This window comes from Pongo abelii, chromosome 1 (genome assembly GCF_028885655.2).
Source record: "Pongo abelii isolate AG06213 chromosome 1, NHGRI_mPonAbe1-v2.0_pri, whole genome shotgun sequence".
Lineage (NCBI taxonomy): Eukaryota > Metazoa > Chordata > Mammalia > Primates > Hominidae > Pongo > Pongo abelii.
The window spans coordinates 96,828,265-96,854,734 of record NC_071985.2 but is presented as its reverse complement, the minus strand read 5'-3'; the positions used below and the strand labels follow the sequence as shown (position 1 = coordinate 96,854,734).

The 26,470-nt window shown below is 46.5% G+C and overlaps 1 protein-coding gene across 2 annotated transcripts in view; it reads left to right on the top strand.

Annotated features, from left to right (window-relative positions):
* The first annotated feature begins 3,747 nt into the window (after positions 1-3,747).
* INTS3 (integrator complex subunit 3) overlaps positions 3,748-26,470 on the top strand; it is a 46,733-nt gene continuing 24,010 nt past the window's right edge. Inside the window, exons 1-6 of one of the 2 annotated variants that reach the window (XM_009243822.4) lie at positions 3,748-4,691; positions 16,677-16,760; positions 17,311-17,394; positions 23,643-23,756; positions 23,965-24,049; positions 25,376-25,442. In XM_009243822.4, coding sequence (XP_009242097.1) covers positions 4,539-4,691; positions 16,677-16,760; positions 17,311-17,394; positions 23,643-23,756; positions 23,965-24,049; positions 25,376-25,442 — 587 coding nt within the window. In that variant the 5' untranslated portion in view covers positions 3,748-4,538. 2 annotated transcript variants of the gene reach the window in all.

The following is a 26,470-nucleotide window of genomic DNA, read 5'->3' as shown; positions in this document are numbered from 1 at the left end:
TGGTGGTGCACACCTGTGGTCCCAGGTACTCGGGAGGCTGAAGTATGAGAATCACTTGAACCCAGGAGGCCGAGGTTGCAGTGAGTGGAGATCATGTCACTGCATTCCAGACTGGGCAACACAGCAAGACCCTGTTTCTACTGCAAAATAGAAAAATCAGCCAGGTGTGGTGGTATGTACCTGTAGTTCCAGCTGTTCTGTAGGCTGAGGTGGGAGGATCAACTGAGCCCAGGAGGTGGAGGCTGCAATGAGCTGAGATCATGCCACCACACTCCAGCCTGGGTGAAAGAGTGAGACCCTGTCTCAAAAAACAAACAAACAAAACAACTTACTTTGGGATGTTATAGAGGGCCCCTGTGGCATCCAAAAGAGAGATAATACACAAGTTTTCTGACATGTTAAATTACATATCAGGTATTGTCAAAAAAGAAATTACTGAGTAAGAAATGATGTTTAGGCCAGGTGCGGTGGCTCATGCCTGTAATCCCAGCACTTTAGGAGACCGAGGCGGGCAGATCTTGAGGTCTGGAAATCGAGACCATCCTGCCTAACACAGTGAAACCCCGTCTCTACTACAAATAGAAAAATATAGCTGGGCGCAGTGGCGGGCGCCTGTAGTCCCAGCTACTTGGGAGGCTGAGGCAGGAGAATGGCATGAACCCGGGAGGCAGAGCTTGCAGTGAGCCGAGATCACACCACTGCACTCCAGCCTGGGCGACAGAGCGAGAGTTCATCTCAAAAAAAAAAAGAAGAAATGTTGTTTAACCAAGTTATATTTTTATGGATATGTTATTAATATGTATTCCAAAACTGTATGAGATTCCTAAAATTCTGATATATCTTGGTATGTTATTAGTTACATTTCTGGTTATTATGTTAAATTATTGTAGAACACAGAAATAACCAAATTTTCTTGTCAATTTTGACTTTTGATTTTAACTTTTGACTTTATGATTTTAAGTGATTTTTTTTTGAGATAGGGTTTTGCTCTGTTGCCCAGGCTGGAGAGCAGTGATGCAGTCTTGGCTCACTGCAGCCTCCACTTCCTGGGTTCAAGTAATTCTGGTGCTCAGCCTCCTGAGTAGCTGGGATGACAGGCATGCGCCACCACCCCCAGCTAATTTTGTATTTTTAGTAGAGACGGAGTTTCTCCATGTTGCTCAGGCTGTTCTCTAACTCCTGACCACAACTGATCTGCCTGCCTCGGCCGCCCAATGTGCTGGGATTACAGGCGTGAGCCACTGCACCTGGCCCAACTGTCATTTTATTAATATGTATATAAGAAGAACTATAGCTTATGCCCTGACAAATGTATCTTCTACTAAAGAAGGGGAATTAAGCTTCTCTCTCTCTCTCTCTCTCTATATATATATATATGTATGTATATAGATGTATGTGTATATATATATATGTATATGTGTGTATCAGAGACAGGGCCTCACTCTGTCACCTAGGCTGGTGTGCAGTGGTGTGATCATAGCTCACTACAGCTTTGAACTCCTAAGCTGAAGTGATGATCCTCCTGACTCAGCCTCCTGAGTAGCTGGGACTACAGGTACATGACACCTCACCCTGCCAATGTTTTTATTTTTTGTAGAGACAAGGTCTCACTTTGTTACCCAGGCTAGTCTGAAACTTCTGGCTTCAAGTTATCTTCCTGCCTCTGCCTCTCACAGTGTGGGATTACAGTCTTGAGCCACTGCACCAGGCTCCCAGCTCCTACTTTAAAAAACCCACAAACAAATGGAAGCATAAAGTACAGTGTTCTACCCTTTACTCTTCTTTTTTCACCTATGTATTTCCAATTACATATATATGTATTTCCAATGATACACAGTAATGTTATTGTAATAACTTGAGTTTGTATTCTTTTAAAAAAATTTTTTTATTGTAGAGACAGGGTCTTGCTATGTTGCCCAAGCTGGTCTCCAACTCCTGGGCTCAAGTGATCCCCCTGCCTTGTCCTCCCAAAGTGCTGGGATTACAGGCGGGAGCCACTGCACCCAAAGAGTTTGCATTCTTCAGCGGCTATGCAGTGTTTTGCACCTAGAAGAAATCCAAGGAATTCTCAATAGAACTATAGACTTTCAGTGCTAGAAAAGTATTTAAAGATCAGCAAGTCCACCTCTTATTTTACAGATAATTAATGTACAGAAAGTCAAAATGACTTCCCTAAGGTCTTACATCTACTAATAAAGGAATGAGAGAGCCAACTTAAAGGAACATTCACATGTGGAGTTAAAATGTTAAGCCACTACAAGTGTAAAAGTAAATAGGATTGCCTGTAGTGGTAACTAGTATCTGTGCAGTGTATTCCAGTTTAAAATGTGATCTCACATCCATTAGGTCACATAATGTTCTCAAAGCTCACAGGCAACCTTTGTCTCCATTTTACTGGAAGTAAAACAAGCAGGAATGTGGATTTTTTTTTAAAGGCTACCCAAGTGAAGCAGTGGGAGTGGAGAAGGAACAAAGAAATCTGTAACTGGTTGTGATCAATGAGTTGTAAACACTACTGCACTAGGACAAGTCTGTGGATTTTCTTTTTTTTTTTTTTAAAGCAGCCTTTAAAAATAGCGACATTTGGCCCGGCATGGTGGCTTACGCCTGTAATCTCAGCACTTTGGGAATCCCCGGACGGGCGGATCATGAGGTCAAGAGATCGAGACCATCCTGGCTAACACGGTGAAACCTCGTCTCTACTAAAAATAGAAAAAAATTAGCCAGGCGCGGTGGCGGGAGCCTGTAGTCCCAGATATTCGGGAGGCTGAGGCAGGAGAATGGCATGATCCCAGGCGGTGGAGCTTGCAGTGAGCTGAGATCGTGCCACTGCACTCCAGCATGGTCAACAGAGCGAGACTCCGTCTCAAAAGGAAAAACAAAACAAAACAAAACAAAATTAACCGGGCGTGGTGGTGGGCGTCTGTAGTCCCAGCTACATGGGAGGCTGAGGCAGGAGAATCGCTTGAACCCGGGAGGTGGAGGTTGCAGTGAGCCGAGATCACGCCATTGCACTCCAGCCTGGGCGAAAACAGCGAGACTTCGTCTCAAAAAAAAAAAAGCGAAATTTGATCTGTCTTTGGGCCTGTGAAAGATAATCCTAAAGTGCTCTTGAAAAAAAAATGCCACTGAGACACACAGATGGAGAACCAAGAGATACAAATGGACTTACAAAACAATCAAGGCCACATTGCATTCGCAACACATCACAACACTGCATTGGGTGAAAGTACAGTGACTTCAGTGACATGGGTCAGTCCCAGATACTCAAAACAAAAATGAAGTTGGTTCTATCATTTGGAACATTTTTGCTGGAGGTAATGCTGGCACGATTCGAACGACTTGTTTCGCACAAGTGGGTCAATGCACATTTTTTTTTTTTTTTTTGAGACGGAGTTTTTGCTCTTGTCGCCCAGGCTGGAGTGCAGTGGCGCGATCTCGACTCACTGCAACCTCCGCCTCCCGGGTTCAAGCGATTCTCCTGCCTCAGCCTCCCATGTAGCTGGGACTACAGGCGCCCGCCACCACGCCTGGCTACCGTTCCCTCCCCCGCCCTGCCACTTCGTGGCAGGCTTCGTGTCTCTCAAAGCCACGCAGGTACATTGCCTAGGTTCCTGCACCCACCCAAATTCTAGGAGGAAGAAGGCGGAGGCTGACACCGCGCATGCGCATCAGCGCACGCAGGCGCAGCCTCTCTCCTTCCTGATCGCCTCGCGCTCCCACCCCCCCCGAGAGCAAAGGAGGGAAGCGATTGGGCACGCTAGTTGCCCATCAGACCAGGCTCTCTTCTCCCTCAACACAATTGGCAGACGGAGAAAAGGCCAGTCCGCCGAGGTCTTCCTACCCCTTGGAGACTCAGCGCCACCGCGGAAACAGCTATCGACGGAGGCCAGGGGCCGTGACTGCTCACTTCCGGCGCGGGCCTAGACGATTTCTCCCCTTCCCCCGCCCTTCGCCTTCCCACCCCCCGCCCTTCCACTATGGCCGCCTCTGTGTGGTGTAGGGAGACGCTGGTCTTCCCTGTCCTCCCATAGCGCTTATTGCCTCACCCTCACCCCCTAGGGGCCGGATCCAAAGGCGCTTCACTCCCCAAGCCTTGGGGCATCAGCCAGGAAGGTTTCCTACCTCCTACTTCAGGGGCAGGACTCCTCTTTCCCCCCCACGGGGAAAAGAGGCAGAAACTTAGGGGTTTCCCTCCTTTTCTTAGGGTCAGACGCTCTTAGGGTCCACTTCTTCAGGGGCGGAAGCCTCTCCTACCCTTCCCATAGAGGCACAGGCCTTTACCCCACTGTACCTCGGAGCCAACGGCTTTCCCTCAGCACTGCCACCCCAGAGTCAGGACCCAGAGGACTGTGCCTTCGCCCCCAACGCAGGCGCGGCCTTTTGGAGAGGAGGGAGGAGTGGAGAGGACAGGGGCCTTGCTCTCCCCTCCCCAACTTGTTCCTCTTGCCCCCAGTCCCTGGCAATCCAGAGTTCCCGATATCTAGGACTGTCCATCCATCCACTCCCTGACCTTTTCCCGTCTCCTGGCTGCAGCCATGGAGTTGCAGAAGGGAAAAGGGGCAGCAGCAGCAGCAGCAGCTGCTTCGGGAGCAGCGGGAGGTGGAGGAGGAGGAGCGGGAGCAGGAGCCCCAGGAGGGGGGAGGCTGCTACTTTCAACCAGTTTGGATGCCAAGGATGAGTTAGAGGAGGTAGGTGTGGGGGGAGGGAAGGGAGTTAAGAAATTGGGTTTTGGAGGGATACTGGAGCGGATACCGGGTGGGAGGATGGGGTGGGGGGCGGGGGAGGAGGCTTTCAAGTTTTTTCTGAAGTAACACAAACACTGCTCCAGCTTCCTGCTCCTGAGGGAAGAAGTGTGGGCCAACTTCCTGGACAGGTTGTCATAGTAACAGCAGCCACTAGTATGAAAATGGGTCGGGGGTGTTGGTGAAGGAAGGGATACAGCATCCAGGTTTACCGAATTTATTTTTGACATTCCTTTCCACATACACACCACAGCTATTTTTACTATCAACCCTGTTTCAGACTTAGGTCAATATATTGAGTTGAGATGTAATGTATGTGTGTGTAGATGTTTGGGGGCTGGTAAGAGCTGGCAGTAGACCTTGGACCCTCCTGTTAGATGCTATCATTGACTTCGTGTAGACACAACCAATTGTCAGTGATGTTAACTGGGCATCTAGAATGAGTGAAGACTTAATAAAAGTGAGTAGTGTTTAGTTTGGTGGCATCAGCCACAGTAGTGGGGTGAATGGTACTAGGGATTCTCCTTCAGAACCAGATAGCACACACAGAGGAGAGAACACATCGCTTCTGAAAAAGAAGGTGGAGCGAAGAAATGGAATGGACCTGAATGAGGACTTCAGGGGACCTGATAGTTGCCCCTCGTGTCCTTTTACCCAGCTTCTTCATTCTGCCATCCCAGAGTTGATCACGTATACCTTTCCACTGCTACAAACGAGAATACGTACTTAACAATATGAGATCTAGGCCGGGCGCGGTGGCTCACGCCTGTAATCCCAGCACTTTGAGAGACCGAGGCGGGCGGATCACAAGGTCAAGAGATCGAGACCATCCTGGCCAACATGGTGAAACCCCGTCTCTACTAAAAATACAAAAATTAGCCGGGCATGGTGGCTTGTGCCTGTAATCCCAGCTACTTGGGAGGCTGAGGCAGGAGAATTTCTTGAACCCGTGGGCAGAAGTTGCAGTGAGCCAAGATTGCGGCACTGCACTCCAGCCTGACGACAGAGCGAGAGACCCCGTCTCAAAAAAAAAAGAATATGAGATCCAGAACTGAGACGTGATTGCTTAACTGTTTGTAAGGCCTAATATTCAACTCGGTGGTTATCCAGGGACAGGATGAGTACATTAACAGGCCTTGGCTCTTCACTGGCTGTTTCCCTGCTTTTAACTTTATCAGCTATTAAAGGGTGGGCAGGCAGACAGGTGAAATTCAGAATTTAGATTTGAAAAAATGGGTCAGATACAAGACGGTAGAACATACATGCAAAAATGAACTTTGTCAATCAAGAAGTGGCTGGATAGTAACTTTGTGGATTATCCACCGGCAAATGTCTACTTGTAGTCTGCCTTCCCATCATGCTTTTCCCTCATAATTCTGTGGGCATTCAGGTAAATCACAGTTTGTTTTCTGCTGTCTGTAGTTATCAGCTAAGGTAGATATAATTATGAATGTAAACACTGTATTCCCAAAACAGGTGAGAATGACTTTAAGACTGCCTGGCAATTGGAATTATCTACTTTTTAAGAAATGGCCACTGTCATTGTCAAAACATTTCTTGATCCCTGTGTACTAACAGTGGAGCTCTAGAAGTATAGAAAGTCAATAATGGACTGCCTTTGATCCGATCCCTCCATCAGTTTGAGTGGAGGGCAAAAGACCCAGGGGTTGGAATCCCCACCCTGATTCTTAGAGGCGTCATTGTGGCTCTGCTCTAATTCAATTCACTGAATAGTACAGCATCCTGTTCTTCTGAGCAGTAACGTGTTTTCTACTAAATGAAATGATGTGGCAGGAGGGGACCATCGAAGAGGGGAAGCGTGCATTTTCTGGCTTTTTTTTTATACTGAGAGTGAACTTCCAACTGTTTCCAGGGAAAAGGGGGAGAGAGGGTCTTTCTTTTTTTCTGATCTCCATAATGTGGATGTTTCCCAGTATGTCTCAAGCTCCCTCTTCTTTGCCCTTTGTCCTTTGCATTTGAATTTTCTAGCAAGACTTGCCACACTATTTTTTTTCCCAATGTGTATGGTGTGGTTATCCCCACTAGACCAGAGGGTCTCTAAGGGTGAGACTTACTGGCTTCTTCCTCTGGGTCTCCCCACAGATCTCTGCACACAGAAGTTATGAAAACTTGGTATTGATCGACTGACCTCTGCTTGTTCTGGCTTGGTTATTTTCCTATCACAGACCTACCTATTGCCCAGGAACACAGAGGTAGTTTCCTGACCATATATGCTTACTGTGTGCTGGGTCTGATAGGAAAACAGGATGGAGGACATCCAGGGTTTGCCTTTCAAAGCTTATCATCTAATGGCTTGAGTTAACACACCCACAAGAAGGTAAAAAAAACAAAAACAATAAACAAAACTGGTTAGAGTAGTGAAGAGATGGGTCATTATAATTGGGTGTGATTAGGAAAGACCTTCAGAAATTTGGAGTAGGAAGCACTGGTCAAGAGCATCCCAGGCAGGAACTCTTAACTCTTCTACCCTAGGGAACATTTGGTGTATCCTTTCTTCTCTTTGGCCCTGTTTTTCCCTTTGAAGGCGGAAGTCTTCTTGCCCATTCCCATCCCAATTTGGGGAGGGAATAGATAAAAATAGTGCCAGAGATTGAAGGAGTTTAGAACATGTAGTTCCTAATCTCATGAGCCTTGGTAGCTCCTGGTTTTTCTTCTGCCAAAGAGGAACCAATCACTTTTAAATCAGGCTGAAAGCGGGAGGCCCAAGAGCGTCCTTTTTTTTTTTTTTTTTTTTTTTGAGACAGAGTCTCTGTCACCCAGGCTGGAGTACAGTGGCGCGATCTCAGCTCACTGCAAGCTCTGCCTCCTGGGTTCATGCCATTCTCCTGCCTCAGCCTCCCGAGTAGCTGGGACTACAGGCGCCCACCACCATGCTCGGCTAATTTTTTGCATTTTTAGTAGAGACGGGGTTTCACCATGTTAGCCAGGATGGTCTCGATCTCCTGACCTCATGATCCGCCCACCTCGGCCTCCCAAAGTGCTGGGATTACAGACGAGCCACCGCGCCTGGCCCCGCGTCCTCTTTTTTTTAACTTTTTTTTTTTTTTTTTGAGGCAGAGTCTCCCTCTGTCGCCCAGGCTGGAGTGCAGTGGCGCAATCTTGGCTCACTGCAACCTCTGCCTCCCGGGTTCAAGCGATTCTCCTGCCTCAGCCTTCAGAGTAGCTGGGATTACAGGCACTACCACTCCTGGCTAATTTTTGTATTTTTGATAGAGATGGGGTTTCACCATGTTGGCCAGGCTGGTCTCAAACTCCTGACCTCAGGTGACCCACCTGCCTCGGCCTTCCAAATTCCTGAGATTACAGGCATGAGCCACCGCGCCTGGCCAGAGCTTCCTCTTAAGCCCTGGTTAGGTCTCAGGGTTGCATTTGGTTAGAGGTATGTCCCTACCTGGTTTTCCCCAAGGAATAATTCATATACATATGTGAGGAATCTCCAGGGAATGAGCATTGAGTCACTTCTAGTTTTTGTCCCCTTAAATCATAATTTCATATACAAGTGACTCATGGTTGTGGAATACTTTGAACCCAGCTTGTTCAGTAACTCTTCACCTAAGTGAGTCCTTGGGGATTTTTTTTTTATTTTTATTTTTTAAAAAGACGGAGTTTCCCTCTTGTTGCCCAGGCTGGAGTGCAATGGCGCGATCTCAGCTAACTGAAACCTCCGCCTCCTGTGTTCAAGCGATTCTCCTGCGTCAGCCTCCCAAGTAGCTGGGAGTATGGATGCTCACCACCACACCCAGCTAATTTTTTTGTATTTTTAGTAGAGACGGGGTTTCACCACGTTGGCTAGGCTGGTCTCAAACTCCTGACCTCAGGTGATCCGCCTGCCTCGGCCTCCCAAAGTGCTGGGATTACAGGTGTGAGTCACTGTGCCCGGCCATCCTTGGGGATTTTATGAGTTAGATTGTATATTCCTTTTCTGAAAATGAGGAATTCAGTCTTTTTTTTTTTTTTTTTGAGATGGAGTCTCACTCTGTTGCCCGGACTGGAGTGCAGTGGCATGATCTCGGCTCACTGCAACCTGCACTTCCCAGATTCAAGCGATTTTCCTGCCTCAGCCTCCTGAGTAGCTGGGAGTACAGGCACGCACCACCATGCCCGGCTAATTTTTTTGTATTTTTAGTAGAGACGGGGTTTCACCATGTTGGTCAGGCTGGTCTTGAACTCCTGACCTTGTACACCATGTTGGTCAGGCTGGTCTCGAACTCCTGACCTCGTGATCCGCCCACCTCAGCCTCCTAAAGTGCTGGGATTACAGGAATGAGCCACCGCGCCGGGCCAGAATTTAGTCTTTTAAGGCCACTGACTTCCCATAGGGAGCAGTATTTACCGAATGCTTTTTTTTTTTTTTTTTGCAGACGGAGTCTCGCTCTGTCTGCCAGGCTGGAGTGTAGTGGTGCGATCTCGGCTCACTGCAACCTCTGCCTCCTGGGTTCAAGCGATTCTCCTGCCTCAGCCTCCCAAGTAGCTAGGACTGGAGGCGTGCACCACCACGCCCAGCTAATTTTTGTATTTTTAGTAGAGATGGGGTTTCACCATATTGTCCAGGCTGCTCCCGAAGTCCTGACCTCGTGATCTTCCCGCCTTGGATTCCCAAAGTGCTGGGATTACAGGCATGAGCCACTGCACCCAGTTGTCCTTGGGGATTTTATGAGTTAGATTGTATCTTCCTTTTCTGAAGATGGGGAATTTGGTGTTTAAGGCCACTTCCCATAGGGAGCAGTATTACTGTATGCTTTTTTTTTTTTGGGAGATGGAATCTCGCTCCATCACCCAGGCTGGAGTGCAGTGGCGCGACAGCTCCCTGCAATCTTCGCCTCCCGGGTTCAAGCGATTCTCCTGCCTCAGCCTCCCGAGTAGCTGGGAGTACAGGTGTGTGCCACCACACCCGGCTGATTCTTGTATTTTTAGTAGAGATGGGGTTTCACCATGTTGGCCAGGCTGCTCTCGATCTCCTAACCTCAGCCTCCCAGAGTGTTGGGACTACAGGCGTCAGCCACTGCACCCAGCCACTGTATGCTTTTTACCAGACTCCATATCCACCTGGCTGAGGGAGGGGAAATGGAAAGGTTAGGGGGGTTCCTCCAGCTTGAGTCTCCAGCTTTGGGTATATACTGGCAAAGAGAAAGGCCTTCCCCCTCCCTTCTCCCCCATTTCATCTGCTGCTGCTCTCATGGAAACCATGGTCAGGTAGTCTTAGTATTAGAAAAATTAGTTCAGGAGCTCCTAGAGATTGTAAATATTTACTCAGCTCTCTAAGGTACTGTCATGGAGGGCTTACTCTGAACAGAGCCATTCTGCCAGCAATTGTTGGCATCTGAACCTATGATTCGATCTTTACTAAGAGCCTCTGGAGACTAGGGGAAAAGGGTTGCTATTACTTGATAGTAGGGATCTGGCTTCCTGTGGCTTTCTTTGAAGGGACATGGTCCTTTGTCACCCTGAATGATTTGTAATCAGTTTTCCCATCCCTGTTTGGAAAAGTAATTTCTGTAGTTCAGGAAGAGTAAAGTATCCTTTATACTTCTTGTCAGAGGCCTGAGTCAATTCTGTGGGTCACTGCTCAGTGAAGGAGCAAAGTGGCCTCTTGGAACAGAGAGGCTCAGCTAAGGTTGTAGAAAGTGAGAGTCCAGAATTTGGATGGGTGGATAACTGCAACGAGGAAAAAATGTGAGGCTCAGTCCTTGTTGCCTGTGAACAGAAAGGACTGGGCCTTACATTTTTTCCTCGTTGCAGTTATCCACCCATCCAAATTCTGGACTCTCACTTTCTACAACCTTAGCTGAGCCTCTCTGTTCCAAGAGGCCACTTTGCTCCTTCACTGAGCAGTGACCCACAGAATTGACTCAGGCCTCTGAGCAGAGCTCACGGGAGCTAGGGAAGGGGCCTAGAGAAACTGTTCAACCCAAGGTCTCAGCAATAGATCATTGCTGGAGGCTCAGCTAGCCCTTTGTATAGCCAGCTTTGCAGGATCTGGTACAGGGTACATCATTCAGGCCCCTCCCTCTCCCCTACCTTTTCCTCTTGTCTCCTAGAAGGCAGAAGTTTACAGAGAGTAGATAGGAGAGAAAGCTTTTTAGCCTGGTCAGGAATTTATTATGTCCTGTGGTAGGAGTTTTCAGGAATCTTTAAGGCCATCCCATTAGAATAGAAGTAGTGGCTGGGAGTGGAGAGGTTTTAGTTCTCTAAATTTAGTTGTGCAATTGCTGAGCTTCCCGCAAATTGAATAGTTTTTGTTTTGTTTTGTTCGAGACAAGGTCTTGCTCTGTCACTCAGGCTGGAGTGCAGTGGCGTGATCATGGCTCACTGCATCCGCAACCTCCTGGGCTCAAATGATCCACCCAATTCAGCCTCCCAAGTAGCTAGGACTATAGGCACGCCACCGCACCCAGCTAATTTTTAACATTTTTTTTTGTAGAGACAATGTCTTCACTATGTTGCCAAGACTGGTTTTGAACTCCTGTCCTCAAGTGATTCCTCCCCACCTTGGCCTCCCAAAGCGCTGAGATTACAGGCATGAGCCACCATGCCTGGCCGCAGATTGAATAGATTCTAATTTAAGTGAGGCTGTATGCTAGGTGCTTTCACATATGTCATTTTGTTTAATCCTTACAGCAACCTTGTGATAGAGGCATTCTCTGTTTTGAGGGGTTTTGAGTGGCTAAATTACCCAAGATTAGCCTAAGGCTGGCAAGTGGTGGAGGGTTCTTTCTATGTTATGCTTCCTGTCAGTTTGCTTATTAGCCAGCTGCTGTTTGATTTTGCTTGCCTTTCCTCTCCATTGATTCAGCAGAGATTTTTCCCTTTGGTAGGAAGGAATATCTAGAATTTTAGAATGCTATGCCACTCCTTGTTCACCATCTCCTTCTCCTCTGAAACCGTTAACCTAGGCTGTGTACAGGGCTTCCCCCAGATCTCCTTGTAAGAGCAATCTGAACCTAGCAGCTGGATGTAATTGATTCCCCAGTCTGTGATAACTATCTTGGGTAGAGAGGGATGATTTTTGAGACAGGGCCTTGCTTTGTCACCCAGGCTGGAGTACAGTAGTGCAATCACAGTTTATTGCAGCCTACAGCTCTTGGGCCCAAGTGATCCTCCTGCCTCAGCCTCACAAGTAGCTGGGACTACAGGTGCACACGACCATGCCTGGCTGATTTATTTAGTTTTTGTAGAGATGGAGGGGGTTCTCATTCTGTTCCCCAGGCTAGTCTTGAACTCCTGGCCTCAAGTGATCTACCTGCTTCGACCTCCCAAAGTACTGGGATTACAGGTGTGAGCCACTGTGCCCGACAAGTGGGATAAGATTTAAAAACAGAGGAAGCCCAGCCGGAGGGTTTTCCTTCCCTCCCCTTATCATATATGAGGTGGACTAGGTAATACTGGATCTCAGAGCTTGTGGGAGAGGTGGGCTGTGAGAGTCATAGCTTAGCTTTCATGTGACCTCACAGCTCCTTTGCACAAGTACACAGGTGCTTTTTATTCAGGCTGAGCTGCCAATCTGACCTAATTTGGAGCATAGTCAGACCTGATATTAAGTTATAATAAGGGGCTTGGGGCTTATTTTAGCTTGAAGTTTTATAGCTGTGGGAGCTACAAACACTTGCCTTGCCTTAACACTCAGTTCTGCTCTGTGCCACCTTATGCTCTTACACAGGATAGACATAGGCAACCTGAGGATAATGGTAAAGGAGAAGCATGATTGTCTTTCTTTTTTATTTTTTTTATTTTTTTTATTTTTTTTTAGATGGAATCTTGCTCTGTCACCCAGGCTGGAGTGCAGTGGCGCAATCTTGGCTCACTGCAACCTCTGCCTCCCAGATTCAAGCAATTCTCCTGCCTCAGCCTCCCGAGTAGCTGGGATTACAGGCGCATGCCACCACACCCAGCTAATTTTTGTATTTTTAGTAGAGACGGGGTTTCACCATGTTGGTCAGGCTGGTCTCGAACTCCTAACCTCATAATCCACCCACCCTCTGCCTCCCAAAGTGCTGAGATTACAGGCGTGAGCCACCACGCCCAGTCCAATTGTCTTTCATTCTTTTTTTTTTTGAGACGGGGTCTCCCTCTGTCACCCAGGCTGGAGTGCAGTGGCACAATCTCGGCTCACTGCAAGCTCCTACCGGGTTCATGCCATTCTCCTGGCTCAGCTTCCTGAGTAGGTGGGACTACAGGCGCCTGCCACCACACCCAGCTAATTTTTTGTATTTTTTTAAGTAGAGACGGGGTTAGACCGTGTTAGCCAGGATGGTCTCGATCTCCTGACCTTGTGATCCACCTACCTCGGCCTCCCAAAGTGCTGGGATTACAGGCGTGAGCCACTGCGCCCGGCCATCTTTCATTCTTAAACCTCTATCCTATTATCCATATTTGTCAGTTCTTCAAAATGCTGCGAAAGAACCACTTCTCAATAAGATGTGTGGTGATGACCTCTAAAATCAGGTAGAAGTAAACCAGCCTTCCTTTGTCCTTCTTTTGCCAGAATCATTATCACTGGAAATTGGTTTTTCTTAAACAGTTTTTGGGTTAATCCTCAAGATAAAGTTTTAAAAGGACTCAGGAAATAGTTTAAATGGTGATAATGGAGAGGTTCATTGACTTACGAGACACATTTTGTCAGTATCTTACCAATATTGCTTCTTCTGAACAGGGACCAGTGACTAAGGTTCCCTTAGAATGTTGAACACATGACATGGTGGAGTTGAAACCAGAATGACTGTTGGGTAGGCTTTAATGCAGCTATTTTCATCCTTGTTTAACTAGAGACCCTGGTACTTTTTTTTTTGGACAGTCTCATTCTATAGCCCAGGCTGGAGTGCAGAGGCGCAGTCTCGGCTCACTGCAACCTCTGACTCCCAGGTTCAAGTGATTCTTCTGCCTCAGCCTTCCAAGAAGCTAGGACTACAGGTGCACACCACCACACCTGGCTAGTTTTTGTATTTTTAGTAGAGACGGGGTTTTGCCATGTTGGCCAGGCTGGTCTCAAACTCCTGACCTCAAGTGATCCTCCCGCCTTAGCCTCCCAAAGTGCTGGGATTACAGACATGAGCCACTGTACCCGGCCCCTGGTAGGTTTTCATTTGACCTTTGGTGCTCTATTTTTCTTTCCTCACGCTCTCATTGTTTTTAAAGTTTGTTTTTAACATTTTGGGGGGACATTTCAAATATAAAAAAGTAGAATAGTAAAATCTTCATGTAGCCATCACTCTGCTTCAGTACTTAACAGTAGATAGCAATCTTGTTTTATCTTCTTTCAGCTACCTCTGTATTACTTTGAAGCAAATCCAAGATATACAGTTTTATCTGTAAACATTTTATATAAAGTCTATAAGAAAAGGACTTTTTAAAAACATAATCATAATATTTATATCATAACTAAAAGCATTAACAATAATGTTCTGTTGCCCAGGCTGGAGTGTAGTGGTACCATCATTGCTCACTACAGCCTTGCCCTCCTGGGCTCAAGCGATCCTCCCACCTCAGCCTCCTGAGTAACTGGGACCACAGGCATGCACAACCATGCTCAGCTAATTTTTTTCTTATTTATAGAGATGGGGTCTCCCTATATTGCCCAGACTGGTCTTGAGCTCCTGGGCTCAAGCAGTCCTCCTGCCTCCCAAAGTGCTGGGATTATAGGTGTGAGCTACCGTGCCCAGCCCTTAAGCATTTTTGACAGGCCATTTGTTTTGTAGAATGTCCTTCAGTTTGGGTTGTCTGAAATTTCTTCATGATTGGACTGAGTTTATGCATTTTTGGCAAGAAAACCATAAAAGTGATGTTATATCCTTTCAGTGCATCCTGTTAGAGGCACATAGTGTTAACTTGTCTCATTATTTAGTGATATTAACTTTGATCACTTGGTTAAGGTAGTGTCGTCCAGGCTCTCCTACAGTGATTATTATATTCTTTTTGTGATTAATAAGTATTTTGAATCTGTGTAAATATCTTCTTTCTCTGAAAAGTTTCACCTACTAGTTTTACCATCCATTGATGATGATATTTGCCTGAATCAGTTATTACTTTCACCATTTCATCTACATTTATTAGTGGGCATTGTACTGTAACGAAGAGCCTTCCTTTCCTGTTTATCATGTATGTATCTATCAAAATGGACTGATGGATTCTTATTTTATTCGATAGATGATAATATTAAGTCTCTTTTTTTTTTGAGACAGTGTTTCGCTCTTGTCATCCAGACTGGAGTGCAATGATGCCAACTCGGCTCACTGCAACCTCTGCCTCCCAGGTTCAAGCGATTCTCCTGCCTCAGCCTCCTGAAAAGCTGGGATTATAGGCGCCTGCCACCACGCCTGGCTAATTTTTTTTTCTTTTTTTTTTTTGAGACGGAGTCTCACTCTGTCGCCCAGGCTGGAGTGAAGTGGCGTGATCTCGGTTCACGGCAACCTCCACCTCCCGGGTTCAAGTGATTCTCCTGCCTCAGCCTGTCGAGTAGCTGGGACTACAGGCGTGTGCCACAATGCCCAGCTAATTTTTGTATTTTTAGTAGAGACAGGGTTTTTTCACCATGTTGGCTAGGATAGTCTCTATCTCTTGACCTCGTGATCTGCCCTCCTCGGCCTTCCAAAGTGCTGGCATTACAGGCGAGAGCCACCACGCCCGGTCAGAGTTTCGCTCTTGTTGCCCTGGCTGGAGTGCAATGATGCAATCTTGGCTCACCTCGACTTCCGCCTCCCAGGTTTAAGCAATTCTCGTGCCTCAGCCTCCCAAGTAGCTGGAATTACAGGCATGTGCCACCATGCCAGTCTAATTTTTGTAGAGACGGGGTTTCTCCATGTTGGTCAGGCTGGTCTCGAACTCCCCACCTCTGGTGATCCAACCCCCTTGGCCTCCCAAAGTGCTGGGATTACAGGTGCGAACCACCGCACCTGGCTAATTTTTGTATTTTTAGTAGAGACAGGGTTTCACCATGTTGGCTAGGCTGGTCTCGAACTCCTGACCTTGGGTGATCCGCCCACCTCAGCCTCCCAAAGTGCTGGGATTACAGGCGTGAGCCACTGCATCTGGCCTAAGTCCCTTTTATTTTATTTTCTTTATTAAAATATATTTTTTTGAGACAGAGTCTTGCTCTGTCGCCCAGGCTGGAGTGCAGTGGCATGATGTCTGCTCACTGCAACCTCCGCCTTCCGGGTTCAAGCAATTCTCCTGCCTCAGCCTCCTCCTCCTGAGTAGCTGGGATTACAGGTGCACACCACCACGCCCGGCTAATTTTTTGTATTTTTAGTAGAGACGGAGTTTCACATGTTGGTCAGGCTGGTCTCGAACTCCTGACCTTGTGATCCGCCTGCCTCGGCCTCTCAAAGTGCTGGGATTACAGGTGTGAGCCACCGTGCCCGCCCTATTTTATTTTATTTTTTTGAGCCAGGGTCTCGCTCTGTCACCCAGGCTGGAGTGCAGTGGTGCGATCTCTGCTCACTGCTGCCTCTCTGCCTCCCAGGTTCCAGAGATTCTCCTGCCTCAGCCTCCCAGGTAGCTGGGATTACAGGCATGTGCCACTGCGCCTGGCTAATTTTTGTGTTTTCAGTAGAGACGGGGTTTCACCATGTTGGCCAGGCTGGTCTTGAACTCCTGACCTCAGGTGATCTGCCCACCTCGGCCTCCTAAAGTACTAGGATTACAGGCATGAGCCACCACGCCTGGCCCTAAGTCTCTTAATATATGGGTTTCCCTCACTTTTTTTCTTGCGATTTATGTGTTAAAGAAATCAGGTCACCTATTATGGTTTCCACATTTTAGATTTTGCTGGTTATATCTTCATGGTGACTTTATAAGTAAACTGGCAGTTAGATCAATGGGCATGATCAGGTTTGAATTGTTAAACTTTTAGGGGCCCAGAAGTACTTCCTAAGTGGTGTTATGACACACTGTTCATTTTTTCTCACCCGTTCCCAGAGATTGGAAAGGTGTATGAGCATTGTGACATCGATGACTGCTGGTGTCTCCGAGAGAGAAGCCAACGATGCCCTCAATGCCTATGTAAGTAGAATGCTGTCCCTGCAGCCATTGCTGCTGCTGTGAAAGTCTTGAAACATGGTCAAAAAGATGGAAAGACTAAGTGGTTGGGGGTAGGGGACTGAAATTCGTCAAATCTTGGATCCCTGAATCAAATTTCTCAATTCTTCTCTCTTACTGTGGGAGCCTGTCTCTTGGAGACTTGGGCATCTTTCAGTACAGCTTTTTATTTTTATAGCAATGTGGTCTCGCTATGTTGCCCAGGCTGGAATGCAGTGATTGTTCACAGGCATGATTATAGTGCACTATAGCCTTGAACTTCTGGGCTCAAGCGATCCTTCTGCTTCAGCCTCTGGAGTAGTTGGGACTACAGGTGTGCACCACCACACCTGTCGTCCTTATCTCTCTTCTTTTTTTAAAAATCTCTTTTAAGAGAAAGAAATCATCAGATTTAAAAGTTGATTATTCTCCTTTGCATCTTCCTTAGGAGTCCCATGTTTTCTGGGAGAAACTGAGTTTGAGAACTTACTGCCTGTGAGTGACAACTAGTTTGTTTTCCTTTCTCACATTCCAGGTGTGCAAAGGCCTCCCCCAGCATGAAGAAATCTGCCTGGGCCTGTTTACTCTCATCCTCACTGAACCTGCCCAAGCCCAGAAGGTAAGGCACCCTGCTCTGGACCCATAAACCCTCATATATGATCTGGGATATGGTGGAACTTACAGTTTAACTGGGATAATATGAGTCTCTTCGACCAGAGCTCGATCACCTTGTTCTCCAAATATAGTTACAAGTCCCTTTTTACTCAGTGAATTGGTCATCCTCTGACTAAAGTCCTTTCTCTATCTCCAGATTCTGAAGCTAAATGGCAGTCATGAAAGTGAAAAAACAGATAGAGTTTTAAATTTTAAATTTATGAGGCAAGGCTAAAAGGGTTGGGATTAAATCCAGGGAACAGAAGAGAACAACTGTAACCAAGTCCATGAGAGTTCTTATCCAGAAGAGCATGGCCTGTAGTTTGCAGATTCTGCCATTGGCAGGTGAATAGAAAGCAGGCTTAAAATTTTAGTAGGTAGGATTTAGATGAGACAGCTTAATGTTACATGATTGATGCAGTAAATAATGTAGTGATTAGGAGAACACTGGAGTATACTGGAGTCAGACTTCCTGAGGAATATTGTATGAAAACTAGTCTGGGGTTCTTCACAAACTGAAGAGTCCCCTTTATGTGGAATGGTTCAAGTAGGTTCCCTCCTTGAGGTGAGGGACTAGGCAGGGTGATCTCTTTGAATTCTGTTCTTTATTTATTTATTTAGAGATGGAGTCTTGCTCTGTTGCTCAGGCTGGAATGCAGTGGCGTGATCTCGGCCCACTGCAACCTCTGCCTCCCAGGTTCAAGCGATTCTCCTGCTTCAGCCTCCCAAGTAGCTAGGATTACAGGCACGTGCCACCATGCCCAGCTAATTTTTGTATTTTTAGTAGAGATGGGGTTTCGCCATGTTGGCCAGGCTAATCTCAAACTCCTGACTTAAGGTGATCCACCCACCTTGCCCTCTTAAAGTGCTAGGATTACAGGCATGAGCCACCACACCCGGCCTGTTGTTTTTAAAATAAAGTAGCAAAATTCTGTCTTCTGCCTCTCCAAATTTCCCCTTTCCAGCAACTCTATGTCCTTTGAGTCTTGGTATAATGAGTTAAGGTATGTGTCTGGTATCTGGCATTAACTATATGACACTAATAAGAGAAGAGGTTGGAATGGGGGAATTAACATTTCATTGGTTCTTCCCTGAATAAAGGTGATGTGGAGGGAAACAAACATGCCCTGTGCCCAGCATTCTGTTAGACTCTATCCAGACAAGATCTCATTTGATCCTCTCACAAAACCGCATGAAGTTGGTGGCTCTATCTCCTCCTCCTAACCACTCCCAGTTTACCTGTGAGGTAACTTGGAGGTCAGAGATGATGTCATTTGTTCAAGGGGAACCAAAGGAAAATCATTTCCGGGGATAGGAACAGGATGCTCATGGTTCCTTGGCATAGCTGCTTGAATTAACCTCAAGGGAAGGATTTATGGGCATGGGAAACTGATCTGTTTGTACTTCTGATGCCAGCTGGAATAGGGTCTGGGGTGAGGGTGGGCAGTGAGGTGGCAAGTATTCACAAATCCTTGGTTTCCCAGGAGAGTCAAGGCCATTCTGGGCTGGGACCTTGTCGAGTTAAACTGCTGTTTCATTTTTATACTGAATTTATCATCAAGATCCTTGAAGACAAATGAATGTTTCCAGTTGGGTTTTTTTAAAGAGTGATATGATCCAGTCCAGCACATCCATTTTAAAGAAATTGTTGGCAAAGATGAGAGTGGATGGGTTGGAGTTAAAGTTTAACTTCCTCTTGTGTGGGTTTTTGTGTGTGTGTGTGTGTGTGTGCATGCGTGCGTGCGTGCGTGCGCGCGCGCGCCCATCATTGGCTATGTGTGGGTTTTTATAAATACCATTCAAATTCCATTTAGTCATCTCAGTGCAAATTAGTCTTGCCTGCTGGAAAGTTTTGTTTGTTTGTTTCAGGTGATCTGAACCAACCTGGGTAAATCAGTAAACCTAAGTGAAGGGGGCAGAGTATGTGTGGTATTTCTAGCTCTTTACCTGGCCTATCAGTAAGAGGCCACTGGGTTCTGCAATGTAGATGCTTATTATGTCATGAATTTGGCCATCCAGACACAGCAAGAGACTAGAGTATCTCCTCTTCTTTTTGCCCTATAACAGCCCCATGTGGGAGGCCCAGGCCCTCTGGGGAAGTGAAGCATTTGCCTCGGGTCTCATAGCTGGTTGACACCTTTGCTAGCATTCATGTTCACATGCTAAAAGTTTCCAAGTAAATCCCCTACCTGTGAGCCTTCCTGGGCCAAGCCTCCAGGTCAGGCCTCTTCAGACAAAGGCAGTAAAGACAGAATTAGGAGGACACAGTTTTAGGCGGGTGAGGAACTATCAAGTAGTGACTCATTCAGAGACCTTGAGCCAGGTCAGAGCATGATGGAAGAATTAGTGACGTATCTCCCTAGAGCTTTGCTCCTTCTCCCTAAAAGGGTGATTATTTTGTAAAAATACTTCTGTCCTACAGAAGTTTTAGGTGGGAGTTACTGATGAGGACTGATTGTAATGCATCATTTTAGGCTTCAGCTTAAAGCAATGGGACTGTTTTCTAAGGATTTGTATTTGGGGTTAATTCTGCCTTTGGAACAGAAACCTCAGGATGTATTTGAGATTTAGTTGTTCTTGAATCTCCATGGGCTGAGATGGGAAGTGGATATGGTGGAGAAGTAGTGGAAACTGAGTCTTGAACAAATAGAATCCTGCTATAGGGAAGCATGAGCTGAGGAGCCTCTGTTAGTACTGGCAGGCAGGTTCAAGGAGTTAGGGCCAACTCTCTGGGACTTAGTGGGTGGGATTAGGAAGGATTGAACAGGTGAACAAGAGAATTCAGTTAAGGAGAAAGCAGGTCAGTATTGGGAAAGAGTAGAGGATGCATGGGGTGGATTTTGTCTCACTTGTACCTTCTTAATTTGCATCAGCCCTTTTGGCAGCTCTTAGGAATGTTTATATCCTTTGAGTTTATTTATTTTCTATTTGGTGTCTGAACTAAACAGCTGGGAGCAGGCCTGACTGAGGAACTGTGGCAAGGAGGGAGGCTAAGGTAGAGTCCTAAGCTGTGCAGGTGCTGGCAGTCAATAGATAAAGGTAATGGGTAAGGGTCTAATGTCAAGGTCTGTCTTTATCAAAGGGTCAAGGACTCAGGCCCAGGCAGGTCTTGGTCTAGGTATTTCTCCCAGCAGGCAGCTCTAGAAAGAAGCTTGGGGGCTCTGGGGCCTAGGCTGACACATCACTGCTCTTGACACATTCAGGATAAATGCCATCCAGTCACCAGTCACTTTTACTTTCCTTTGAGACTCTCCACTCCTCTTTTCCTCACTGAGGGTGTGCATGTGCATGTGTGTGTGTGTGTGTGTGTATGCGTGTGTGTGTGTTTCATCTGCTGCTTTTCCAAGCTGGTCAGCAAACCGACACAGAGGTCAGTAACACAACTGGCAGCCTTAGGTGTATGAAACTCTCGGTACTCAGCTGCCATTTGTTACCAGCAGTTGTGGTTAGTAAAGGTCCCAGATGGAGGATGGAACTAGGCAGACAGTATCTGCTGTCTTCATCTGACCCTGTATCTTCTGAGAGAACTTGTCCTGCTTCCTGTCCTGAGTCTGTTCTGCATTCATTTGAACAACAAGGTTCTTCTCTAGTTAGTAGTGTCTGTCTTTGGCCTGACACAGATTTTCCCTCTGCCTCTACTTCCTTTGTCCTCTGCCCATTCTGTGACTTACCTCCAGGGGAGGGGTCCAGGACTTAACTATCAATATTTGACAGTAATTCACTGGGCCCCTTCATCTCTTTCTTGTTTCCTTATTTGTTTTTTTGGTCTCCCAACCATCAACCATCCCCCAGAGGGAGTCATTCTCTTTTGGGCATGAAGTTTATGGCACATGGAGGATCTCTAACTGTGGGTATTTTCATCATCAGTTGGTTTGACTTAATGACAGTAGAGGCAGAAGGAAGTGACAAGAGCTAATCTGTTAGGAGTCTCTCAAGGCCAGAGAGCAGATGGTACTGAGGGGTACATCTCTTTTGAATGCATAGGATGAAAGAGTTTAGAAATGTTGCTGCATGGAGTGGCTCATGCCTGTAATCTCAGTGCTTTGGGAGGCCAAGACAGGAGAAAGGTAGAGTCTCAAAACTATTACAAACTCTTACCGCTGTTCCCAGCAGCCTCTTCTGATTATTTCTAACGTTGATACAAGAGGTGGTTAAGCATGTTATTATAGAATTGGAGTGCCTGGATTTGAATCCTGGTTCTTCCTCTAATCTCTTATGTGATCTGGGGCAAATAACTTTTAAGCTCTCCATGCCTATTTCCTCATCTGTAAAAATAATAATAAGTAGTAACTATTTTAAAAGGTTGTTACGTATATCAAATGCAGTTATATATATATATATATATTATTGTTGTTGATGCCATCCTTGCTGTATTATTGCTCGCTATAGTATAACAACATCCTTGCTGTACTTTTTTTTTTTTTTTTTTTTTTTGAGACAGGGTCTCTCTGTCACCCAGGCTGGAGTGCAATGGTACGCTCTTGGCTAACTGCAACCTCCACCTCCTGGGTTCAAGTGATCCTCCCGCCTCAGCCTCCCTTGTAGTTGGGACTACAGGCATGTGCCACCGCACCTAGCTAATTTTTGTATTTTTAGTAGAGATGGAGTTTCACCATGTTGGCCAGGGTGGTCTCGAACTCCTGACCTCAGGTGATCCACCCGCCTCGGCCTCCCAAATAGTGCTGGGATTACAAGCATGAGCCACCGTACCCGGCCTTTGCTATACTATATTGATTATTATTGCTGATGCCATCCTTGCTACTGGTCTTCAGAGGTTGTGGGAAGCTACCTGCCTAGTTTCTACTCTTTCTGATGGACCCTGACAGGATAGAACTCAGCAGGCTAAGGAAGTTGCTAATGAGGCCCCCTAAGGTATTCCTCCGGGAGTCTGGTCTCACAATAGAGACAGAGTGAAAAAAAAAAAAAAACTAAGGGGGGAAGGGAAGCAATAATCTCACAGAAGAAATTAGCATGCCCTCCCTTACCTCCCCCAGGATTTGGTATGCTGAAGCACCTCTCCTTTTTCAATAAGTGGCAGAAGGAAAGGGCATCACAGAGAAAAGAATAAAGATATTTAGTTCAACTGGGTATGGTGGCTTGTGCCTGTAATTCCAGCTACTCAGGAGGCCGAGGCGGGAGAATCACTTGAGGCCAAGAGTTTCAGCCTGGGGAACATAGTGAGACCTTGTCTCTAGGAAAAACTGTTTTAAAAATTATCTGGGTGTGGTGGTGCATGCCTGTAGTACCAGCTACTCAGAAGTTCGAAGCTGCAGTGAGCTATGATCATGCCACTGCACTCCAGCCCAGGCAACAGAGTAAGACCCCAAGTATAAAAAAACTAAAAATTCAAAAAAATTTCAGTTTTGGTTCTGTCCTTAACTGTCTAGGGCCCTGCCCTGGATCTTCTTCCCTTACTACTCCCTTTGCTGTATCTGACTGGGTCAGTACTGGTCTAAAAACCTCTTTGGGATCCTTTTTGGCTTGTTGAACGAAACCCATTTTGCAGTGACCTTTTACTGACTGGCAGATGAAAAGCAGATGGCCTCCACCTGGTTTTGCTCAGCCTGTGGCATCAAACAGTATGATACATCCTAAGAGGGGAAATTGGGGGGACAGGGATAGTACTAGGAGCCTTGCCCAGCAGGCTTTTCTCTCCCCCGCCCCCGAGACAGAGTTTCGCTCTGTCGCCCAGGCTAGACCCAGGCTAGAATGCAGTGGCGCAATCTCCACTCACTGCAAACTCCGCCTCCCGGGCTCACGCCATTCTCCTGCCTCAGCCTCCCGAGCAGCGGGGACTACAGGTGCCTGCCACCGCGCCAGGCTAATTTTTTGTATTTTTAGTAGAGACGGGGTTTCACCATGTTAGCCAGGATGGTCTCAATCTCCTGACCTCGTGATCCACCTGCCTTGGCCTCCCAAAGTGCTGGGATTACAGGCGTGAGCCACTGCACCTGGCTGCTCAGCAGGCTTTTCTGCCTCATTAAAGGATAACCAGTACCTTTTCCCCACTCTGTGTGACAGAACAAGGGATAGGTTGGGAATGCAGAACCCCTGTGGAAAGAAAGTGTCCAGAATGGAAAGTATTTCATTGCTACTCGGTGTCTTATTGGTGTTATTTAAGTTTAAGGGATTAGAGGGCAAGGGGTCCACTGTGGGTGGGGTGAGGACCTTATCCTCAGCTTGCTGGCTGATCACAAACTTTACTTCTCACAGTGTTACCGGGACTTAGCTCTGGTGAGTCGTGATGGCATGAATATTGTCCTGAATAAAATCAACCAGATACTTATGGAGAAGTACCTGAAGCTGCAGGATACCTGCCGTACTCAGGTAAGGCCAGAAAGAAAAGACAAGATCCAGCTCAAAGAGAGAGGATGGATCTTCTCTCTGTCAGGAACGGGAAAGAGGAATCAGGGCTAACACACCCCTATCATTGTGTGTCTAAATTGTAATGTGTTCCTTTCAGTTGTAATTGAATTAGCTCCCTTCTCAAACTCACAGTTCCTGCTCTTCATCTGTTTTTCCCTCTTTCCTTTAGTTGGTGTGGTTGGTACGGGAACTGGTGAAGAGTGGGGTTCTGGGAGCCGATGGTGTTTGTATGACGTTTATGAAGCAAATTGCAGGTGAGTTTGATGGCAGGAGCATAAAGAAGAAAGGAGGAGAGCCCAGAGACTAAACAGAGACAATGGAGAATGATTAAGTGCCAAAGGGACGGAATTCCTGGATTGCTTAGACTGTTTCCTTCTGATACAGACATCTTCTGGCCACATATGTTGTAGAAATAAATTAATTGAAAAATCATGGGGGGCCTTTTAAAGCAGTAAGTCTTGCCTCATTTTCTTTCCTGCTAAACCCAGGGCTTGACAGAATATTTGGCCTATTTTAGCCAGTCTTCTCTCTGAGATTTTATAGTATTTCAGAGCAGGAAGAAATGGGGAGAGAAGTGAGGGCAAATAATTTGTTCCCAAGTCCCTGTGCTTTCAGAAACCTAGACATCTTCCCTGGTTCCACCCCCATTATCTGAACGCTTGCTCCCTAATAATTAAGCCCTTTACTGGGGCCAGAATGAGGGACAAACTATGTCACAAAACAGACCCTGACATTTAGGTTTTATTCTCATCTTGGCATCGATGACATCTGTCTGAGCCATCGCATATTCAAGCGGCTACTCCCAAGATTGCATGTGTTTGTTTAAAAGTGACCTGCTACTACCTCACCATTAGCCCACTGGGGCTTGCTTCCTCTTTAAAATTTTATGTAACACTGATGCTCCTGTTTTGATGTGTATGAACCTTAATCTATGTGATATGTGACTTTGTGAACATTGAATTTTTTAATTGAGACCCGGGGCAAGGCATAGCTGTGGCTATCTTTATCCTCTTTCCTGACACTTTCTTCCCTGTTTGGCACTCCCAGCCCCCGCTTCTTATCCCAAGACTGGTCTGGCATTACTGTGTGTTAATTCTGCCCCACAAAGTTTCATAGCAAGCACTGAAGACTGTTACCTGGAAATAAGAAACTCTTGGCCTGTTGGGGGCCTCAGTGCAGGACTCAGGACATCCAGTTGCTAGACTGCAGCCGTTGTCAGCCACCTGTACTTCTCAGGCTCTATCTGAGATATCATCCTTTCTTTCCAACTGTGGGCTTCTTATATCTACTTCTCAGACGTTCATTTTCAAGGGCCAAAATGTTCCCACTCCAACTCACAATCTGTGGGAAAGTAGCAGCTCTGGTTTCTAGAAAAATTCAGAACCTTCCCTTTCCTTCTTTCTAGAGGCAAAGGGTGAAACTTTAAAGCCTGACAGAACAGAAGGCAGTTTATCTCAGCAGTGAAGGGATGGCAGTGATGGGATGGCAGTCAGGGTGGACCAGCAGAATGGGTGAAGAGATGTATTGGATTGGCTGACTTGCTAATCGGAGCTATTCTTTTTTTCTCCTTTTGAAATCAGGTGGAGATGTTACAGCCAAAAATATCTGGTTGGCAGAAAGTGTTCTGGATATCCTGACAGAGCAAAGGTAGCGTCCACCACGAAGGGTGGGGTACAGCCCAGATAATGGCCATTTGGAGTGTGAGTGTGGGAAATGGGGATGAAAGGATTGTGTGGCCCAAGAACACCTTCAGTTAGAGAGGGGGAGGCGAGGAGAGGGAGAGACAAGTGTATTGTTGGCAAGTGAAGAAATTAATGCCCAAGGAATGAAGGAATGGGAAAGAGGTCTTTGCCAAAATATCGCATAGCCCAGAAAAACTGGCTTCATCTGATAAGGGTTTATTTTTGATCCAGACCTCCTTGGAATGTTTATCTTAGGGGGAAGTTAGGGAGGAATGAGCTCAGTAGAATTGGGCCAGCCAAACACCCACGCCTGGCAGGTATCCTTTTCTCCCCTCCAAGCTTCTCCATTCAACCCATGCTCTTTTTGAAGTGGCACAGGGGGCAGTTGGGGTGGAGCAGGTAATAGAGATTAGTGAATCCTGCTGGAGTTTGCATATAGAGTTTGGAGGTTCCAGTGGTAGAGAGTGCATGAAGGGGTACATATTGGGCTTTCTGGCTGATTTTTCCCTTATCCATCAAAATAAAGGGCCAGAAATTTTATGAGGGCTATTCCACATCTGAACTTGTTTGGAGGTGAAGCTTTCTCCTTGGTTTCAGTCTTCCTCTTGCTTGACTTCTCAGTCTCTTTTCTGATTGAGGACACCATAGTAGTCAAATGATTGAGAGGGCTAATAGTGTCCATACTATCTGTAGTTCAGAAGAATGGACCTCCTCCCAACGTTCACACTTGTGAAAGAGATGGCTGTGTGCTGTGCTCTGCCCAGGTCTGAGAGCCCTGCCCTGTCTGCTGTGCAGTGCCACCTAGTGCTCTGGGCACGGATGTGCAGCCACATCTGGGCCTGGAGCCACTTCTGTTATTGGTGCCATTGCACTAGCACGTGAGATCCTAACAGTCTCTTCTTACCAGCTCTCTGCTTTTCCTAGGTCTTTGTTCCTTTTTACTGTCCTGGGTCAGGGGGCCTTTCAACTCTTTCTTTCTCTTTATTATGCCAT